The 15,409-nt window shown below is 38.5% G+C and overlaps 1 protein-coding gene across 1 annotated transcript in view; it reads right to left on the bottom strand.

Annotated features, from left to right (window-relative positions):
* TTC3 (tetratricopeptide repeat domain 3) overlaps positions 1-15,409 on the bottom strand; it is a 66,775-nt gene that overhangs the window by 2,069 nt on the left and 49,297 nt on the right. Inside the window, exons 30-44 of the mRNA XM_009282984.2 lie at positions 15,286-15,362; positions 14,378-14,530; positions 13,104-14,013; positions 11,092-11,157; positions 10,245-10,394; positions 8,899-9,038; positions 7,463-7,531; positions 6,639-6,735; positions 5,566-5,666; positions 4,806-4,899; positions 4,113-4,211; positions 1,566-1,987; positions 787-907; positions 407-634; positions 99-188 (exon numbers count right to left, since the gene is read on the bottom strand). Of these exons, the coding sequence (XP_009281259.1) occupies positions 99-188; positions 407-634; positions 787-907; positions 1,566-1,987; positions 4,113-4,211; positions 4,806-4,899; positions 5,566-5,666; positions 6,639-6,735; positions 7,463-7,531; positions 8,899-9,038; positions 10,245-10,394; positions 11,092-11,157; positions 13,104-14,013; positions 14,378-14,530; positions 15,286-15,362 (2,817 nt within the window). The remainder of the gene's footprint in view (positions 1-98; positions 189-406; positions 635-786; positions 908-1,565; positions 1,988-4,112; positions 4,212-4,805; positions 4,900-5,565; positions 5,667-6,638; positions 6,736-7,462; positions 7,532-8,898; positions 9,039-10,244; positions 10,395-11,091; positions 11,158-13,103; positions 14,014-14,377; positions 14,531-15,285; positions 15,363-15,409) is intronic.

Here is a 15,409-nt window from a genome sequence, read left to right as displayed (position 1 = left end):
GGGGGGGGACAGGGTTGCTTTCAGAAAGTGGAACAAGGGCACAACTGAACAGAGTTTGTAAACGTTTGCATCCAAGTGATAAGAACAAAAATCCTTACCTCTCTGTGAAAACGGTGCCCACATTCTAGTTCACACAAGTCTCTGCTTAGCTCATCATGACATATTGTGCAAGGATCGTCATTGGAGGCCTACGCACAAAACGTTAAGTTACTTGAAAGCTAGCCACAATTAATCAGCAAATTCTAGTAAGTTAATGACGTTTACTAATTTTAACCAAGTATCTTTAAGCTTTTGTACACAAAATGAAGTCGTCAGTTATTTTTCCCAGCCTTACTTTGGTTATTTCACATCTTATAAGAAGCACATGGCAATCACTTCACGTTCACTGAAACAGTGGAGAACTTACTGTATAGTCTAGTTTCTTCCATTTAGATTTGGGTGTTGCGCCAACATTTCCCCAGGGCTGGAGATTTGGCTGAGATGGATTTTTACTCGAGGCGTTTTTATGCGCAGGTCTTGCCTTGGGTGGGCTGGGTGCATTGTCTTCTGCAGGCACTTCCCGACTCCGAGTTCCAGTCTGTGCTGGTGAAGCAGAGGGCACTGACTGCACAGGTCTCCCTGTTGAAGTTGGTGCCTAGACAGGTATTGGAAAAGAATTTGGAGCAAGTTTGTATTTCAGAGCTTGGCAGCAAAGGAAAGTCTGCATTCTTTTCTGGACCGTGCTGCACTGTCCCCTCTGTCAGAGATGCGCAGTAGAAAGGGCAGCAACTACACACGCCACAGTACCTTGCTTTGCTGGTCCAGAATGAGTTCTGTCACTCTGCTTAGAATTTCGTCGAAGCTCAAACCTGACAATGTATTCCCATTTCTTCTTTGTACGTCTTTTATGAAGCTAGTAAAGTCTGAACTGAAGGGACAAAACAGACATAATTACCTCTGTCAGAGATGCGCAGTATAAAGGGCAGAGACTACACACTACACACGCCACAGTACCTTGCTTTGCTGGTCCAGGATGTCACTCTGCTTAGAATTTCGTCGAAGCTCAAACCTGACAATGTATTCCCATTTCTTCTTTGTACGTCTTTTATGAAGCTAGTAAAGTCTGAACTGAAGGGACAAAACAGACATAATTACCGACCGGCAATACTATGGCTGTTACCTGCACAGTCGTGGTATTAGAGAAGACCGTAGCTTCCATGTGCGATTCACAGCAGTAGAGCTTTAAAAGATACTAACTTCCCAAATCAAGTGCGGCAAGTACCTGCTTCCGATACCTCTGGATAACTAGGATCTACCTTAATCGCTAAAAAACCCCAACAATAAAGTGGCAACACTTCTATTTGCTAGTGGTTCTAACTGGGGAAAAAACCCAAAACACATAAGCCAACACCACAGGTCTGTTCCCTTACGGAATGTCTCACTGCATGGGAGGGGAACAACTAGTAGTACTGTTCTCGTGAAACAGTAGCCATCTACACTAAGGAGTCTGTTCTTTCTGTACTTCATCGTTGGATATTCAGAACTCCTGTTACTCAGCGTAACATTACTCTCATTAAAACAAATACCTGCTATAGTTTGGGAATATACTCTGTAGAGGCGCAATAATATTTTCAAGTGCTTTCGGAAGCATTTTGTTGTTTGGAAGTCCAGAAGGCCTCAGTTGTATAGCCGAGTCATCTTGGTGGTTCGGGTTTGGCTGGACATTCTGAGTGTCGCTTCCAGAAATCCCTGACGGGCAAGTTGCCGAAACTTTATCAGAATATGATCCTTCCAGAGGTTTGGAGCGTGTTTTCACGGACCCGCCACTTGCGAAACAAGCCTTCGAATTTGCGTATGCTGGCTTAACTCCGGCCAGTGTATTAAATGAAGCACGTGTTGGACCTTGATCTTCAGAACTTGACAATGCAGGAAGTAAATTAGGATGTGCAGATGCAGAGGAATACATGACAACGGCCACATCACTGACTGGAGCTCTGCCTTGTTGTGTCTATACAAATAAACAGATTTCACAGGAAAAACAGCGGTTACAGTAAATTGAGCGGAACTCGAGCATGTGCAGCATGAACTATGACACATTTGGTCACGCTGAGGAAGTGGAAGGTCACATCAATTTATCCTAACTTGCTTTACCTAGGTAGAAGTATTGCACAAAGGTGCTCTTTAAGAGGTACTACGTATAGACAACCTGTCTGAAACAGGATTAAAGAGGAGAGCACATACGCAAACCGTTCCTTTAACTTACTCGCGCTTTGCTAACGAATGCATGGCTGTTGGGCAGCTATAAGTTGTACAGAAGTACAGCTTGAAGTTGGTGGCAGACACAGAACAGTTTTAAATAAGCGCCATCAATTTGAAAATACAAAATTCACTGCTTTTAACAGATTATATAATCTATATATAATCCAGTGTAATTTTTTTTTAAACAGAAACACATGTCCGTTACAGTCATCATCTTGAAAAACTTGGAGCTGACATGATCCAGGAAGACTTCTTTTTGCACTAACGACTCTCTTCCATAAATGGAAAGAACTCCTTAAAATAAGTTTAGTTGTTTGACCCCATGACTGCTATTTGTTTCAGAACTTGACTGCTCCAGGAAGGTGGCTTTCTAACACACAGAACTAAAATTCTACGTTTCTTCATGGTCAAACCTGCTGGTTCTTGTTCTGTGTTCTTTAGTTTACCACCTTTTTGAAGCGGTATTTTACCTTCTCTGTAAAGGCGTTTAATTAATGGCATTAATTAAACAGGGAGAGGAAGGGTTTTCATCAAGTCTTTTTCATTTGGACTTGGAATTTGCCTATTGAAGTCCTCTCAAAGCTGAAAGAATTACACACATCTCTCCTAAAAAGGTTACTCCTGTATTACTGCAGTAAAAACAGACACCAAATGCAGAACAAGAGGCTCAAAAGCCACACTTCCCCAACCTGTAAATTGATGGTAACCTAGGGATGGTAACCAAGTCATCTACATATTCTTAAGAGTTCTGTGCCAGTAAGTAGAAAGGAGATACCTAGAAATAAGTGGGGAAGAAAAGGTATGCAGGAGAGCGTAGGTGTAACTATTACTTGCGTCAGTCCAGAAAAACTGTAGTAGCAATCGTAAATATACAGTATTAGAACAGAGCCTTGAATCTAAATTATACCAAAAACAAACAAAAGAAAAAAACAGGACTTTCTGCAGAGAATATATGTAAAAAAAGCTGTGTGGCATCTTCAGTGAATTCAGGGATTTCCTATGTGCGTGCACTATGAATGCGTTCTACTTAGGGAGTCAATTATCTCCCCTATCTTGAGAGATGACTGAACCCTTTTTTCCTTACTCCAAACTGCGCCAGGTCCAGGGGTTTCCGAATGCTATTTGTCTTCAGGACTGGGCATCAGCTCTGTGCCCTGGTCAGCGAATGGCAGCAGGCAGGTTGTTTGCACCGCTGCTGCAGCTAGCTTGGCCGTACGTATTTTATCACTGTCATGTGTCTCCCCACCACCGTGCTGATGAACGGTTCATCAAGTTCATCAACAGTAAGTGTTGACTTACACTGCCTTCGTCCTCACACCAGGAACAATCGCAGGGTTCAGAAGTAACTGACAGGATTTGAGCAAAGCATTTGTGGAACCGTTAGCCCATGAGAAAATGTTTTTAAATAGTATTTATCTGGGATGTAGTCATTACAGATGCATTTCCATAAATGGCTGTACTCCATCTAGTTCACAACAGATATGACTGGAAGTTGATTTTGGTATTCATAATCGGTTAGACATGTTGGTGTAACGGGGCCTTGTCCCTATGGATTTTGGTGCTACAGGAAAGTCACGATACGCAAAAGTATTAGTCCCAACAGTTCAGACAGAACATGAAGCAGTTTAAAGTTAACTTTAAACACCTTAAGCCTCTCAAAGGACTTGAGAACGTGCTTCTCACCGGACTTCATCACGCTAATCTGCAGTCACCTTTTCCTTTTGAACATTAGCTGGATGTATGGAGAGCCAGATTACTTTGTATTCAAGGCTATATATTCAAGTTCCTTATGTAGATGTCCTATAACGGGTAGCCACGCCGATGCAAACTTAAAGAACTCCTTAACAAACTGCTATCAAATCTAAGATACATACTAAGACGCTGGGAGGAGAAGGAAGGTCCACAGTTTCCATTTTAGCGAGGCAGTTCCGTACACCATTTTCCACCATCTGAATTTTTTCTTCATACTCAGCCTGCAGAAGGAAAACAAATTATCCTCCGCATCAGCATTAACTAAAGCTCACTCTTTATCTAAAATGGCATTAACATGACTACTTTTTTGCAAAACACCAAAGACACCAGGCCTTTCAAAAGGAGACAGAAGGTTACCACGTGCTATAATAACATAAACCTGTATTTAAGTACTTGCATTGATGCTTGAAGGGGTTTGGGAAACCCTTTCTAGTTATTAAAACTCAGCCTAGACATTTTACATCTTAACTTTTCATAGAGAGTTTTCTGTTGTTTTTAAAGAATTTGCGTGGATTTCTAAAGTTCAAAGAACCAAGAGACTAGACTTGTTAATGCGGGATCCGATTTGGAAGCAAGTGTATAAAGGACAGATTTTTGCCTTTATAAAATCGAAGCTATTCACTGTAACTTAACTGTACTTAAATAATCCAGACTTAACACTGTGTCATTCTTTTGCAATTAAAACAAAGCAGTTCAGTATTTGGAGGACAAGCTACTGGTGTTTTAAAAAAGGAATGCAAAATTATTTAAGGTATTTATTCTGTTTTAATTTCCAAAGTTCAACTTAAAGCTTGTTAAGAGAAATTAAGGCTTACCTCTACTTTTTCCAGTTGTTTCTTTACATTTGAAATAAATATTTCCCACGAATCAATCTGTGACTTCAACTTAGGTGCTGCTGAAGCTGAGCTGCTGAAGTATTCAAGATTTTCAGTTAAACTCCAACATTCCCATTATTTTTGTTTAAGACCAGTGGTTTTAGTACAACAGTTCCTTCCCCTACCAACTAAATCACAGTTAAAGACTTCAAGCAATTTCAAGTTAAAATTGGTTAAATTACTGGTACTTAGATCCTATCCAATCTTAGAAGTGAGCTCCTCAAATGTAAATCAGTATTTTGCGGCAACATAAGGACAGAGAAAGGGAACATGGCGTAAGTTTTACAAAAAGGTAACACCAAGGGCTAAATTAGTTCCTCGTAAGGAAGAAAACAACGTTGTTGCATGCCCAGCAGTTTTGTTTGCACTCTTTTCTATTTACATTGCAGCCCTTTCCCAGCGATACTCTGCAGGAATAACTGGAATGTTCCCAGCAGCCTGATCTTCCCCGGCTAAGAAAGAATAAGACAAGAAGCTTGCTCCTGCGTAAGTATCACACATTTTGGTAATTTAAGACTAAGAAGAAATTCAGCTTCAGGAAAGCTGCATTTAACTATTATGTTTCTACGCACCTTTCAGGCTAGCATCCCTTTGTGAGCAGAACTGACTTGTCCAGTTAAATAATCGTGATTAAACATTCAGTAGTTACTTTTATTTAGCAACTAGTAGTACTGAAATTTCTGGTGTCAACTCTCCATACCTGCTCCATGACTTCAGCACCCTGAGATTTGCCTCTGCATTGGCAGCTATGCCGTTCAGCTTGCATGCTTCAGTTTCCTTCCAGTTTTTGAGTACTGACATCTGTGTTTAAAAAAAAAACCAAAAGTGCAGTAAAAGCACTGCTGTAGCACAAGGAATAAAACTGCAAAATAGATTTTAGTAAGCATCTGAAACAACAGTTTGATGATACAGAGTACAACACACACACAGTTCCTACGGTGAGGAATTTCAAGTGGAATTAACAGCCCTGGCAGGCCTTCGGGAAGATAAAAAGGCTACATTCACTTCAACTGATAGTAGAAAGCTTCCATAAATGTTCCATTTGCAAATTATACCATATATATATATGTATATATAAATATACACACACACACACACTTTAAGTGACTAAGGCAGCCTTTTAAATACTGCATGATTGAAGACTAATGTGGACCAACGATATAATCTTTTTATAAAAATCCTACTGCAGATAAGGCAGCCTTCAAGCCCTTCTTGGGCAAGAAGGGAGAATTGTTCATGATATTCAAAGCTTTTCCAGTATAAAACATACTGTTTTAGAAAAAAAATCTTGCTATTTATCAGTACTCTCCTCCTTTCAGTGAAACACACAAGTCAGTTGTTGCATTCTGAGTCTACCTGATAAAGTAGCAGCTGTATATTCACTAACCATGACTTAACGTTAACAAGGAATTTTTTATGTTCCTACGGTTACTTCTTACCAATGGAATCTATTCCTAACAAGGATAAGTACGAAACTCAATTACTAGTTGAATTTTGTTTGGGGCAATACTACATGCCCCAAATTCTGTGCACTTTTAATACTGGTCAATAACAACAATGTGCTTTGATGATCTGCAAAGTTTTGTAGGACAACATCATGAACAGCACTTGTCGGTATTTGATTAACACTTTTGGTATACGCTTATGAAAAGTTGTAGATGCTATTTAAAAAGTAAATTGTTAGATAAGACTTCGCCAGTCATCTTCCCCACCTACTATCAGCGCAAATGAGCCAAGCTCTAGCAAAAGTGTTTTAAGACTTTTTGTTTGTACCTCTGCTTTAACAGCTCTTTTCACACACTCTTGGCAGTCATCTTGACTCTTTTTTATAAGCTCTTCCAATTTTACTTTCTCATTAGCGAGTTTATTACTGTGAAATAAAAAGAAGTTAAATATTTGAGTAACATTTACAACAGAGTAGTATTTAAAATTTATGGCATTTTAGAGGTTTTCTACAGCTATTACTTCTCTCTTCTTCAGAACCACGCATCTCCATTTACATTGTACAGCTCGTGCCTTCAGGTATAGTACCATGCTCGTGTAGCCGTACTGCTGGCTCCACGGACCCGACCTTGAGATTTCTTAACCACATTTCACTGTGCAACCTAAAAAGCTTATAGGAGTTTGACAACTGTAGTCAGGCAAGTATTATTGTTCTGAGCCTGATCACATACGTAAAGAATGTATCCGTAAATGAAACCCTGACTTTATACTATGTGCAAATGAGTAACTTTTAGAAAATGTTTAGATAACCTTCTGTACATTTAGGACTATAAGTGTGTGAAGGTCCAAAGCTACATACAACAGTTCAGTACCTCTGTACCACATCCAACTTCTAATGTGTGTTGTAGAACACAGCATGGTATAATCAAGGGAAATGTATGAGAGTATTTTGAAAACCCAGACTTCTATTATTCTAAATATCTAAAAGAAAATAATGTTGACTTATGATAGGTAAAAGTAAACTAACTGAGAATAAGAGATAAGGTTAAAGTGCTTATTTTTTCTAAGCCTTCACCCAGAGTGAAGCAGACACCTCCAATAACGACAAGTCAGTAGAAAAATGTAAATATTGCTGAAAGGTACAAGAGTTTTACCTGGTCTCGAGGTATGTATTCAAATATGTGTTATACTGCTTTTCCTTCTCATCAATGGTCTTCGAATACCTAGAATAATCAAACATTTATTAAGCTTGTTCTGAAAAATGTTCACAAGCAAGTACGTGACACGTTCCTCTATAACCATAGTGACAATTATGCAGCAGTGACAATCTGTGTTTTATATGCTGTTTAATACTGTAAGTGCATTTAAATGTATTCCTAATTAAGCAGTAACTAATATAAAAGCAGGCCAATGATTTTTCAAGAGAGATTTGGCCCAAACTACTCAGACTAAAGATAATACAACAGCATTCAAGGACAGAAGTCTTCTCAGGTCTGTAAACTGAGAAAGAACATTGAAAATACAGTAGGAATTGTCAAATCTGATTAGCAAAATTATCGCTAAGTCAGCCAGTTTCATCAGTTATCTAGAAGCTATTTTAAATGTTTACCTGTAACTTGAAAAAAAAAATCAAAATACTAAAGCAGACATGCACATATTTCAGCCTATTACCGTGATAAAACATCTAGTTGGTTACACAGCCAATGATTCGGTTAGTTAAAGATTTCTGAAGTGTTTAGAATGTTTCCGATAAAGCTACTGATAATACTTCATCAAATGACACACGATTTATTTTTCAGCACATCAGTGACGTGATCTCATGGACGGTTGTTGACTATGGTAGAAGTTGACCGAAGTTGATTCTTGCTCCTCCATAGCCAGGAGAGCTCATTGCCAGGGGAACTGCTGGGTTCGCTGCACAAGTGTCATGATGGGATTCATACATTGATACTATTAAGTTCCATGGAAAGCCCTGCAGATTTCTGTTTTAGGGTGAAGGATGGGTAAAAAAACCCCACAATAGATACCTGCAGTTATGTGGTTCTTGCAGTTTTACTTGAATCTGAGAAATGAGTGACAGGACTAGAAAAGAAGGAAACACGCATCCTTGGATGACCCTCAGACAGGCTATGTGGCAGAACAGACAAAATGCGTGTAAGAAACACAGATGCAGACCAGAGTTCGGCTGGGTTGATTGTACAATAGAAGAAGGAAGAATGAAAGTGCAGAGGAGCACGCTGAGGAAGCAATGGTATGTCATGAAGGAGAAAAATGAAAAAGCAGTGCAGATCTAAAGGATTCTGAAAAATGTGGGAAGATCTTAAATAGTGGAGTAGTATTTATTAATTAGGTTAAATAACGTAGGTAGATCCTATTAACAGCAGCTCTAATCCAAGAATTGCATGTAACTCATTTCAGAATGACGTAATCAGGGCAACAAGTTTGAGTTTTCACTCTGCGTACATCATGGACTCAGTAGATACTGAAACTTACCATAGTCTATCAGAAATAACCGTACTTACTGCTGCTTTAAAAAAAATAAAAATCAAGCAAAGGGCAAGCGGTGTAAATCTGTATATAAAATTAGTACCTATCATTGGTATCTGTATGCTTTTTAGCGGTGTTCCTTAGTGCTTTTAAGTTCTCTTGATTTTCTTTTTTCTCCTGTTGCCATTTTTTCACTTTTATTTCTAAGTCTTGATGAAGCCAATCCAGTTCATTCTTTGATACCTAAAAGCAGAAAATAAGAAAACATTATTTCTGAAAACACTATTTTATTCAAATGCAAGTTAGAGCAGAAGCTAAACCAGTGAAAGTTACAGTAACAGTTTTACTAGTGCTTAATTCACTATTAGTTCAGGTGTTTAGCGTGGGCAACATACTCATAAATGCTTTCCTGCAACGATCTGCACACCTCACTTACATGGCTTCAGAATACTTGCAACCCTGTTTTGCAGTCACGTGAAAGAAGAAACCCAGTTCCACAGTGTCACGTACAAATACATACTGAAATCCAACTCAAAAATCCAGCTCAAAATCAGTACTGAATAAGACAGCAAGACAGCAGTGAATCTTATGGCTGCCATAACTGCTTAAAAAAAACAAAGTAGCATTAATGCATCATTGGGAAATAAATTAAAAAAAAAAAAAAAAGCCTACAATGCCCGTGGACAAGTTCATCCACCCTGCATACAGCCATGCTTTCCGCTCAAAATTTTTTGAGCTCACATTTTTACCAAATATTCATACAGAAAAATAGACGTGAGACTCCATCATCCCTCATATTAAAGCTTGCCAGGCTACTTGCAGCCAGTGGTAAAGCTAGAACTCGGGAGCTCCCAAAGCTGCAGTACATGAGTTTACTCCAACACACCATTGAAAGGAAAAAAAAGACACTAAACTGAAATTGAATGACAGGCCCCATCTTACTAAAGATTAAAGAGAGGGCATGGGGAGAGATGGCTTCGGTCTCACCTGATTTTTATTTTTTTTTTTAAATGGAAAAATTCCTTTTCATGTAGACAAGAGGGTAGCCTGCAGCATCTACAGCTTTTACTACAAAATTAATCAAGTCAAAGTGATAATGGGCTGATAGTGTTGTCTGGGAACTACTCCTCTTGCTCCCAGACACGTTCATGGAAATAAAGCCCGTTAGCAAACCCAACAAATCAAGGAGGAAAGAGTCAGCAGCGTACTGCTTTTTTGTTCTTGGGTTGAACCAAAACCAATACCTATCCACTAGATGGAGGCAACCAGTATCCTATGTGTTTAAGTGTGTTCGAAGGAAGATGACACATAAAGATTGTGAGGTTTGCTGAGTTAGACTTCACAGCAATGAGGACTACCGTTCAAGTTTCAAAAATTCTGTTGATCAGTTACAACCAATCTTGTGAGCCACTGCGGCTTGTCCCACTGTTGCATGGATAAAAACATTACCTCAGTCTCTTCAACACTTTTTTTTAGGAGCTCTTTTAAAGCACTGATTTCCTCCAAGCTTCGGCTTTCTAACTGCTCATATTTTTCCTGTGCTTCTTTAAGTTGTTCTTTTAATACCTGATGCTCTTTTTCCATACGTAGAATATCTCCCTGAAAATAAATCAGTTATAAAAAACAATCTAGTATCTGTTACCACAGGGCAGCGAACATTCATGACGTCTAAAAGGAACAGTCTGCTGTCAGTTGAGATTCAATATCTCGAGTGGGGTTTTTTATTTGCTTGCTTGTTGGTTTGGTGGGGGAGTGTTTAAGAGAAAGCTGTGTAACAGTTACAATCCAGCTCAGGAAATGAACATTCCTGTCTGACCATGAATGGAATATGATGAGTTCAGAGGCCACGTTTTCTCACTTTTGTCTCCTTGTACAGACATAAGACTACCATCAACTTCAGTCTGAGCTGTCTATATGCCCAAATGGAGTATTTAAATCAAACCTCAAAATTTTTGGAGAGGAAATACTAAGTTTCCCTAAAACATACTCCAACATCTGAATAGCTACAGAACAAAGTTCCAAAACCTCCTTGTTGTGGGCCTATGTGAAGTTTCCAAGAACACAACATAATACAGCCCAACATGAAGGGGGGGAGAACACACCCCCCCCAAAAAACAAACAAACAAACAAAAAACCCCCCAAAAACCAAACCACAGACACACCACCAAACAAACCAAAATAAAAAATACCTGTTAAAACATGTCATTTTCAGAGAACCTTTATCCTTTCACTACTAAATTTTTGGGCACTCCTTTAACCTTCATGAGAAATATAAACAAATATGCAGGTAACTTACTTGTTGCATTTCAAATGGATGAAAAGGCAAGGTATTAGTTTCCCTATCAGCTACTTCATGATTTACCTAGAATACAAAGAATCATTAGTTGATTAAAAAGCTTTCCAGTTTATACATGCAGCTAGTAGGTGAGCTCTGTTTTGGAGCTTTTGTACCTAACCTACAATTTTACAAGTCCAACTACATTATGAAGTAGGTCTATCTACAATGTAGAAAGAAATTATGAAGTGTTTCTGAAATGGACTTCAATCATTAATGAAAGCACTTCTTCTTGTAGTGATCTTTCCCTTGTTTAATTGACCATGAAGCATTTATATTAGGAACAGTTCTCGGAGTCTTTAAACACAGCTGTGCTCTAAATGTCTGAAAACTTAACACTTGCAAAACAGTGTCTGACAGCTCACTGAGGAGCTTTTGTGTTTTGTGGCTCCTCCTAAACTCAAGATCTACTACTTAAGTGCCTCTACTTAGAAGGGACTAGTCTCAATGACCTTCAGAGGCCCTGCTTGTTTTCCTCTAATACCAACCGTCAAGGACTTACAGAAAGTACTGAAGTTTAAAATCTAATCATGCAACATATTAAAGATCCGGTTGATGATGTTGCCATTCTGACAGGCTATTAAAAATCAGAGATAACGTTAAATGCCTTGCTCTACCACACTTTTGCAAACAGAAACGTATCTGTTGCCTAGTGCTCTTTTGATCTCTGCTAACCAGAATTCACTACATAGAGAACAGAAGAGGCAACAGTTTTCACTTTGTTGCATATGTTCAAGAACCAAACAGAAATTCCATTTTAAAAGCCCAGTCAGCCAAGTGACAAAATTCATCTGCCAGGACTGATGGGAAAGTAACTTACAGCAACTGCTCAGGAAAGATTTAAAGCGAAGAGAAGTTTTGTACGCAAAACAAGTTTGAAAAAAACATGTTAACATTTTCCTTACTTAGAAAGCAATACTAAAAAGACGACTATTTATCTTACAGCTATGAACAGCTATTCCTCCCTCAATGACAAGAAACAAACGAAGATGAGAACTCCTCCCCAGCAGTCCCTCTAGCAGGTTGGATAACATCTCTCAAACGGATGTGTGAAATTGCCATACCCACAACTCTGAAAACCTGGCATCTTAATCCAAAATGTTTTCTGTAACAAATGTGGATGTGACCATTGTCTCCCTCTGTTACTTGAAGCGTGTCTTCATGAGTGGTGTATGCTGATCTGACTCTGGGGTACCATTAAAGAGTGAATGCTCCAGCCCCTCTTCCGTTCAGCTGCACGCCCTGTCCCTTTCAGGGTGTTCAGCAATGCTTTCTCTGCCTGTAGGACAAAACTTCCTTTTTTTTTTTTTACTTCAGGAGGGAAAAGGAAAATGTGAGGGAGTTTGCCCTTGAGCTCACCCCACAGCTGGGCTGCCACTGTAAGACCACGAGGGAAGCATCAGCCAGCAATTGTTAGAACGTACCAACTATCTAAATCCTCAAATATTGTGAAAGTTAAAACAAATCACTGAACTAATTACAAAAAGAAAAATGATGACACAGAAGGACTTTCCTTAACCTCTAAAGCGAAGTTTAAACTGATATGCACGAGTTCCCTCCTTTGATCCGGGGTCAAAAGATCTGCAAAAATTTCAGGCAGAACAAAATTCAGTGACCGTCTCTTTAAAGAATTACAAATGAAAACCAAGAGTAGTTGCAGAAAGTTTCAGCAACTTAAACTGCAAGTTCTAAGGAAGTTCCCAGTCTGATAAACACTACAGTATCTTCCAACTCGTGGCCTTTTTTGGGGAGGTAAGTACTAGAGAATGCTAAATACTACTTTTAAGATCCCTTACATTCAGGGTTGGGCTGAAAGTACTACTTGAGTATTTGCTTTTGAAACTCTATACAACATTTGACCCTTTGGGAAGTCATGAAGAAATCATTCAAAAAGGAGTTGCGCTTTCCAGTGCTCAACACTGTCATTTATCACTTAAAAGTTCTCAAATAGCGGTTCCACTTCAATTTCTTACCTGAACAGCTATCATCCTTGTATGAGGATTGTTTTTCATTAGAGGTATACCTCTGCTTTCTTTTTCTGTCTTAATAACCTGTATACCACATTCAGCTTCATTTGTACTATTTGCAACAGCAAAATTGTCTTCATAAAATGTGTTATCCACGTTCTCCAGTTGGCACTGAGGGTCTTCATACGTTTGTATTTCAGTTGGTATAAAACTGCTGAAGACGTATTTTCTGTCTGAAATTGCTGATTCATCGTTATCCTCATGAGCTACATGATCAGCATAAATATAACTAGGTTGCTTGGCAACATTTGAAATGAGAGGCATTTGAGAAGGCACTGGCAATAGTCTTTCATATTGATAACCCCAGGAAGTCTGAGGCAAAAATATACCAGGATTTTTAGAATCGAAGCACTTTAGTAAAATGTCTGAAAACAACGACTCATTTTCTGTGGTATCAATATTCTGACTATGCAAAGAATGCACCAATTTACATGAAGTAGGAAAAGACATGGGCAAATACTGTGGAGTCTCATAACTTGCTACTGTTAAGTCAGTAGATGTTGATATATGGGGTTGCTTAGGATAAAACAGCGGTTTGAATTCCTTAGCAGCTGGATTTAACTGTAGCTTGTTCTGGGAAGAATTTTCTTGCACATCACAGACTATACTGTTTTCTTCTTCATTACCTCCGGTCTCATTTCTGTTTGTATTTTCTTTAATAAGAAGCGCATGCTTTCTTAAGCAAATAAGATTATCCACCATAATGAAATGAAGGGATTTCAGAAGAAAAGATTTCAGACCACCTTCATCTTCTACAATCTTTCGAGCTTCTTCAGGGAAATGTTCATATTCCCCAACTAGTAATTTATTATTCATTTCCATAGGACCATGTTTTTCCAGGATTTGAGAGAAATATCTTAAAAAAAAAAGGGGGGAGGGGGGCTGTCATTATTAAGCAAAGTTTTTTCATGTAATTCTAAAATCGTATTTCACACGTTATGTTTTCACAATAATACTTAAAAGCAAAAGAACCTCTAGAGCTACTGAAGAACAATCATTTGGAAGATGGTGTTCTAGCTAAGCATAAAAGTTTTCTGTAATACTCTTGCTTGTCCACATCTTACTAAAAACATGCAACTATTTCAAAGCATTAATACATACCTTTAGGTACGTACCTACATATACCAGGACTCACATTCTGCACTTAATACAATATGTTATAAAAACTATGAAGTAATAGTAAACCCTTTAAACTGCTAAGCACAGAAACGTATACATACTCATATAAGCTCTCACAGGTTTGATCTGGGTTATTTTCCAAAAATCTTTGATAACGGTTACTATTTGAAATGTCACAGAGAGCTTCAAATTCCTCTAGTTGCCCCCGAAGGTATTCTGGGATTACAAATGGTTCATAAGAATTTGTAAAATCTCTGTAGCATTTAAAAAAAAAAAAAAAAGAGAAGACATACATAAATAGTGCATATGAACAATAATTCTGGTCTCTGAAAATAATTGTGTTTTTCACATATACTGGAAACAGTGTACTGTATGGTAACTACATAGTGCTAAAAATGTACCCCAATAGCAAACTTTTCTAACAAGCAGAATAAACACTATCCCCAAAATACTTCACCGTTAAACTTATTAACTGACCTGCCACTAGCTAATAATAAGGCCTAGCTCTTGCCTAGCAGCTTTCACATCTATAAGCAAGAGCAAAACCGGGCTCAGAATACAAGAGCTTGACTCCTGAATAACACAAATTCTGAGCAACGCACTACAGATTATCTCAATTCAACATCACAACCTGCTTGATACGGCGTGGATGGCAGAGTTCAGTTGTGACTGATGGAGTACGTACAAATTTATCAACTAATTCCTTGCTACGTGAAAATCGAACACGAAATAAGCAAGATCTTACTTGAAAGAATAGCTTTTGGCCTAGAAGATGTATTGGGCTGCAGCCTGGCAACCATTTGGTTACTTCCTACATTGTTAAGAGCTTTAAAATTCTAATACCCCTTACACCTGTCCTGGAAGCAGAGAAGTAATGGCTCTACACAAGCTCATATCCAAACACTTCGATGTTAACCCAGACTTGGTGTTTCTAAGACTGTCTTCTCCGGTACCTGCAAAGCACATTGGAGTTCGGGCAATAAAAGCAAAGATGCATGATGGTACTTACAAAGTATTTTCTTCTATAAATATCTTATCTTCTTCTCGTGGTGCTGTGCTAACGCCACTGGATAATACTAAAATAGACTAATTAAAAACAGATTATTATTTTTTTTATCTCACAAAAATGTATG

The sequence above is a fragment of the Aptenodytes forsteri genome, unplaced genomic scaffold (assembly GCF_000699145.1).
Source record: "Aptenodytes forsteri isolate BGI_AS27 unplaced genomic scaffold, ASM69914v1 Scaffold2, whole genome shotgun sequence".
Taxonomy (NCBI): Eukaryota; Metazoa; Chordata; class Aves; order Sphenisciformes; family Spheniscidae; genus Aptenodytes; species Aptenodytes forsteri.
This window is presented reverse-complemented; position numbering and strand designations above follow the sequence as displayed.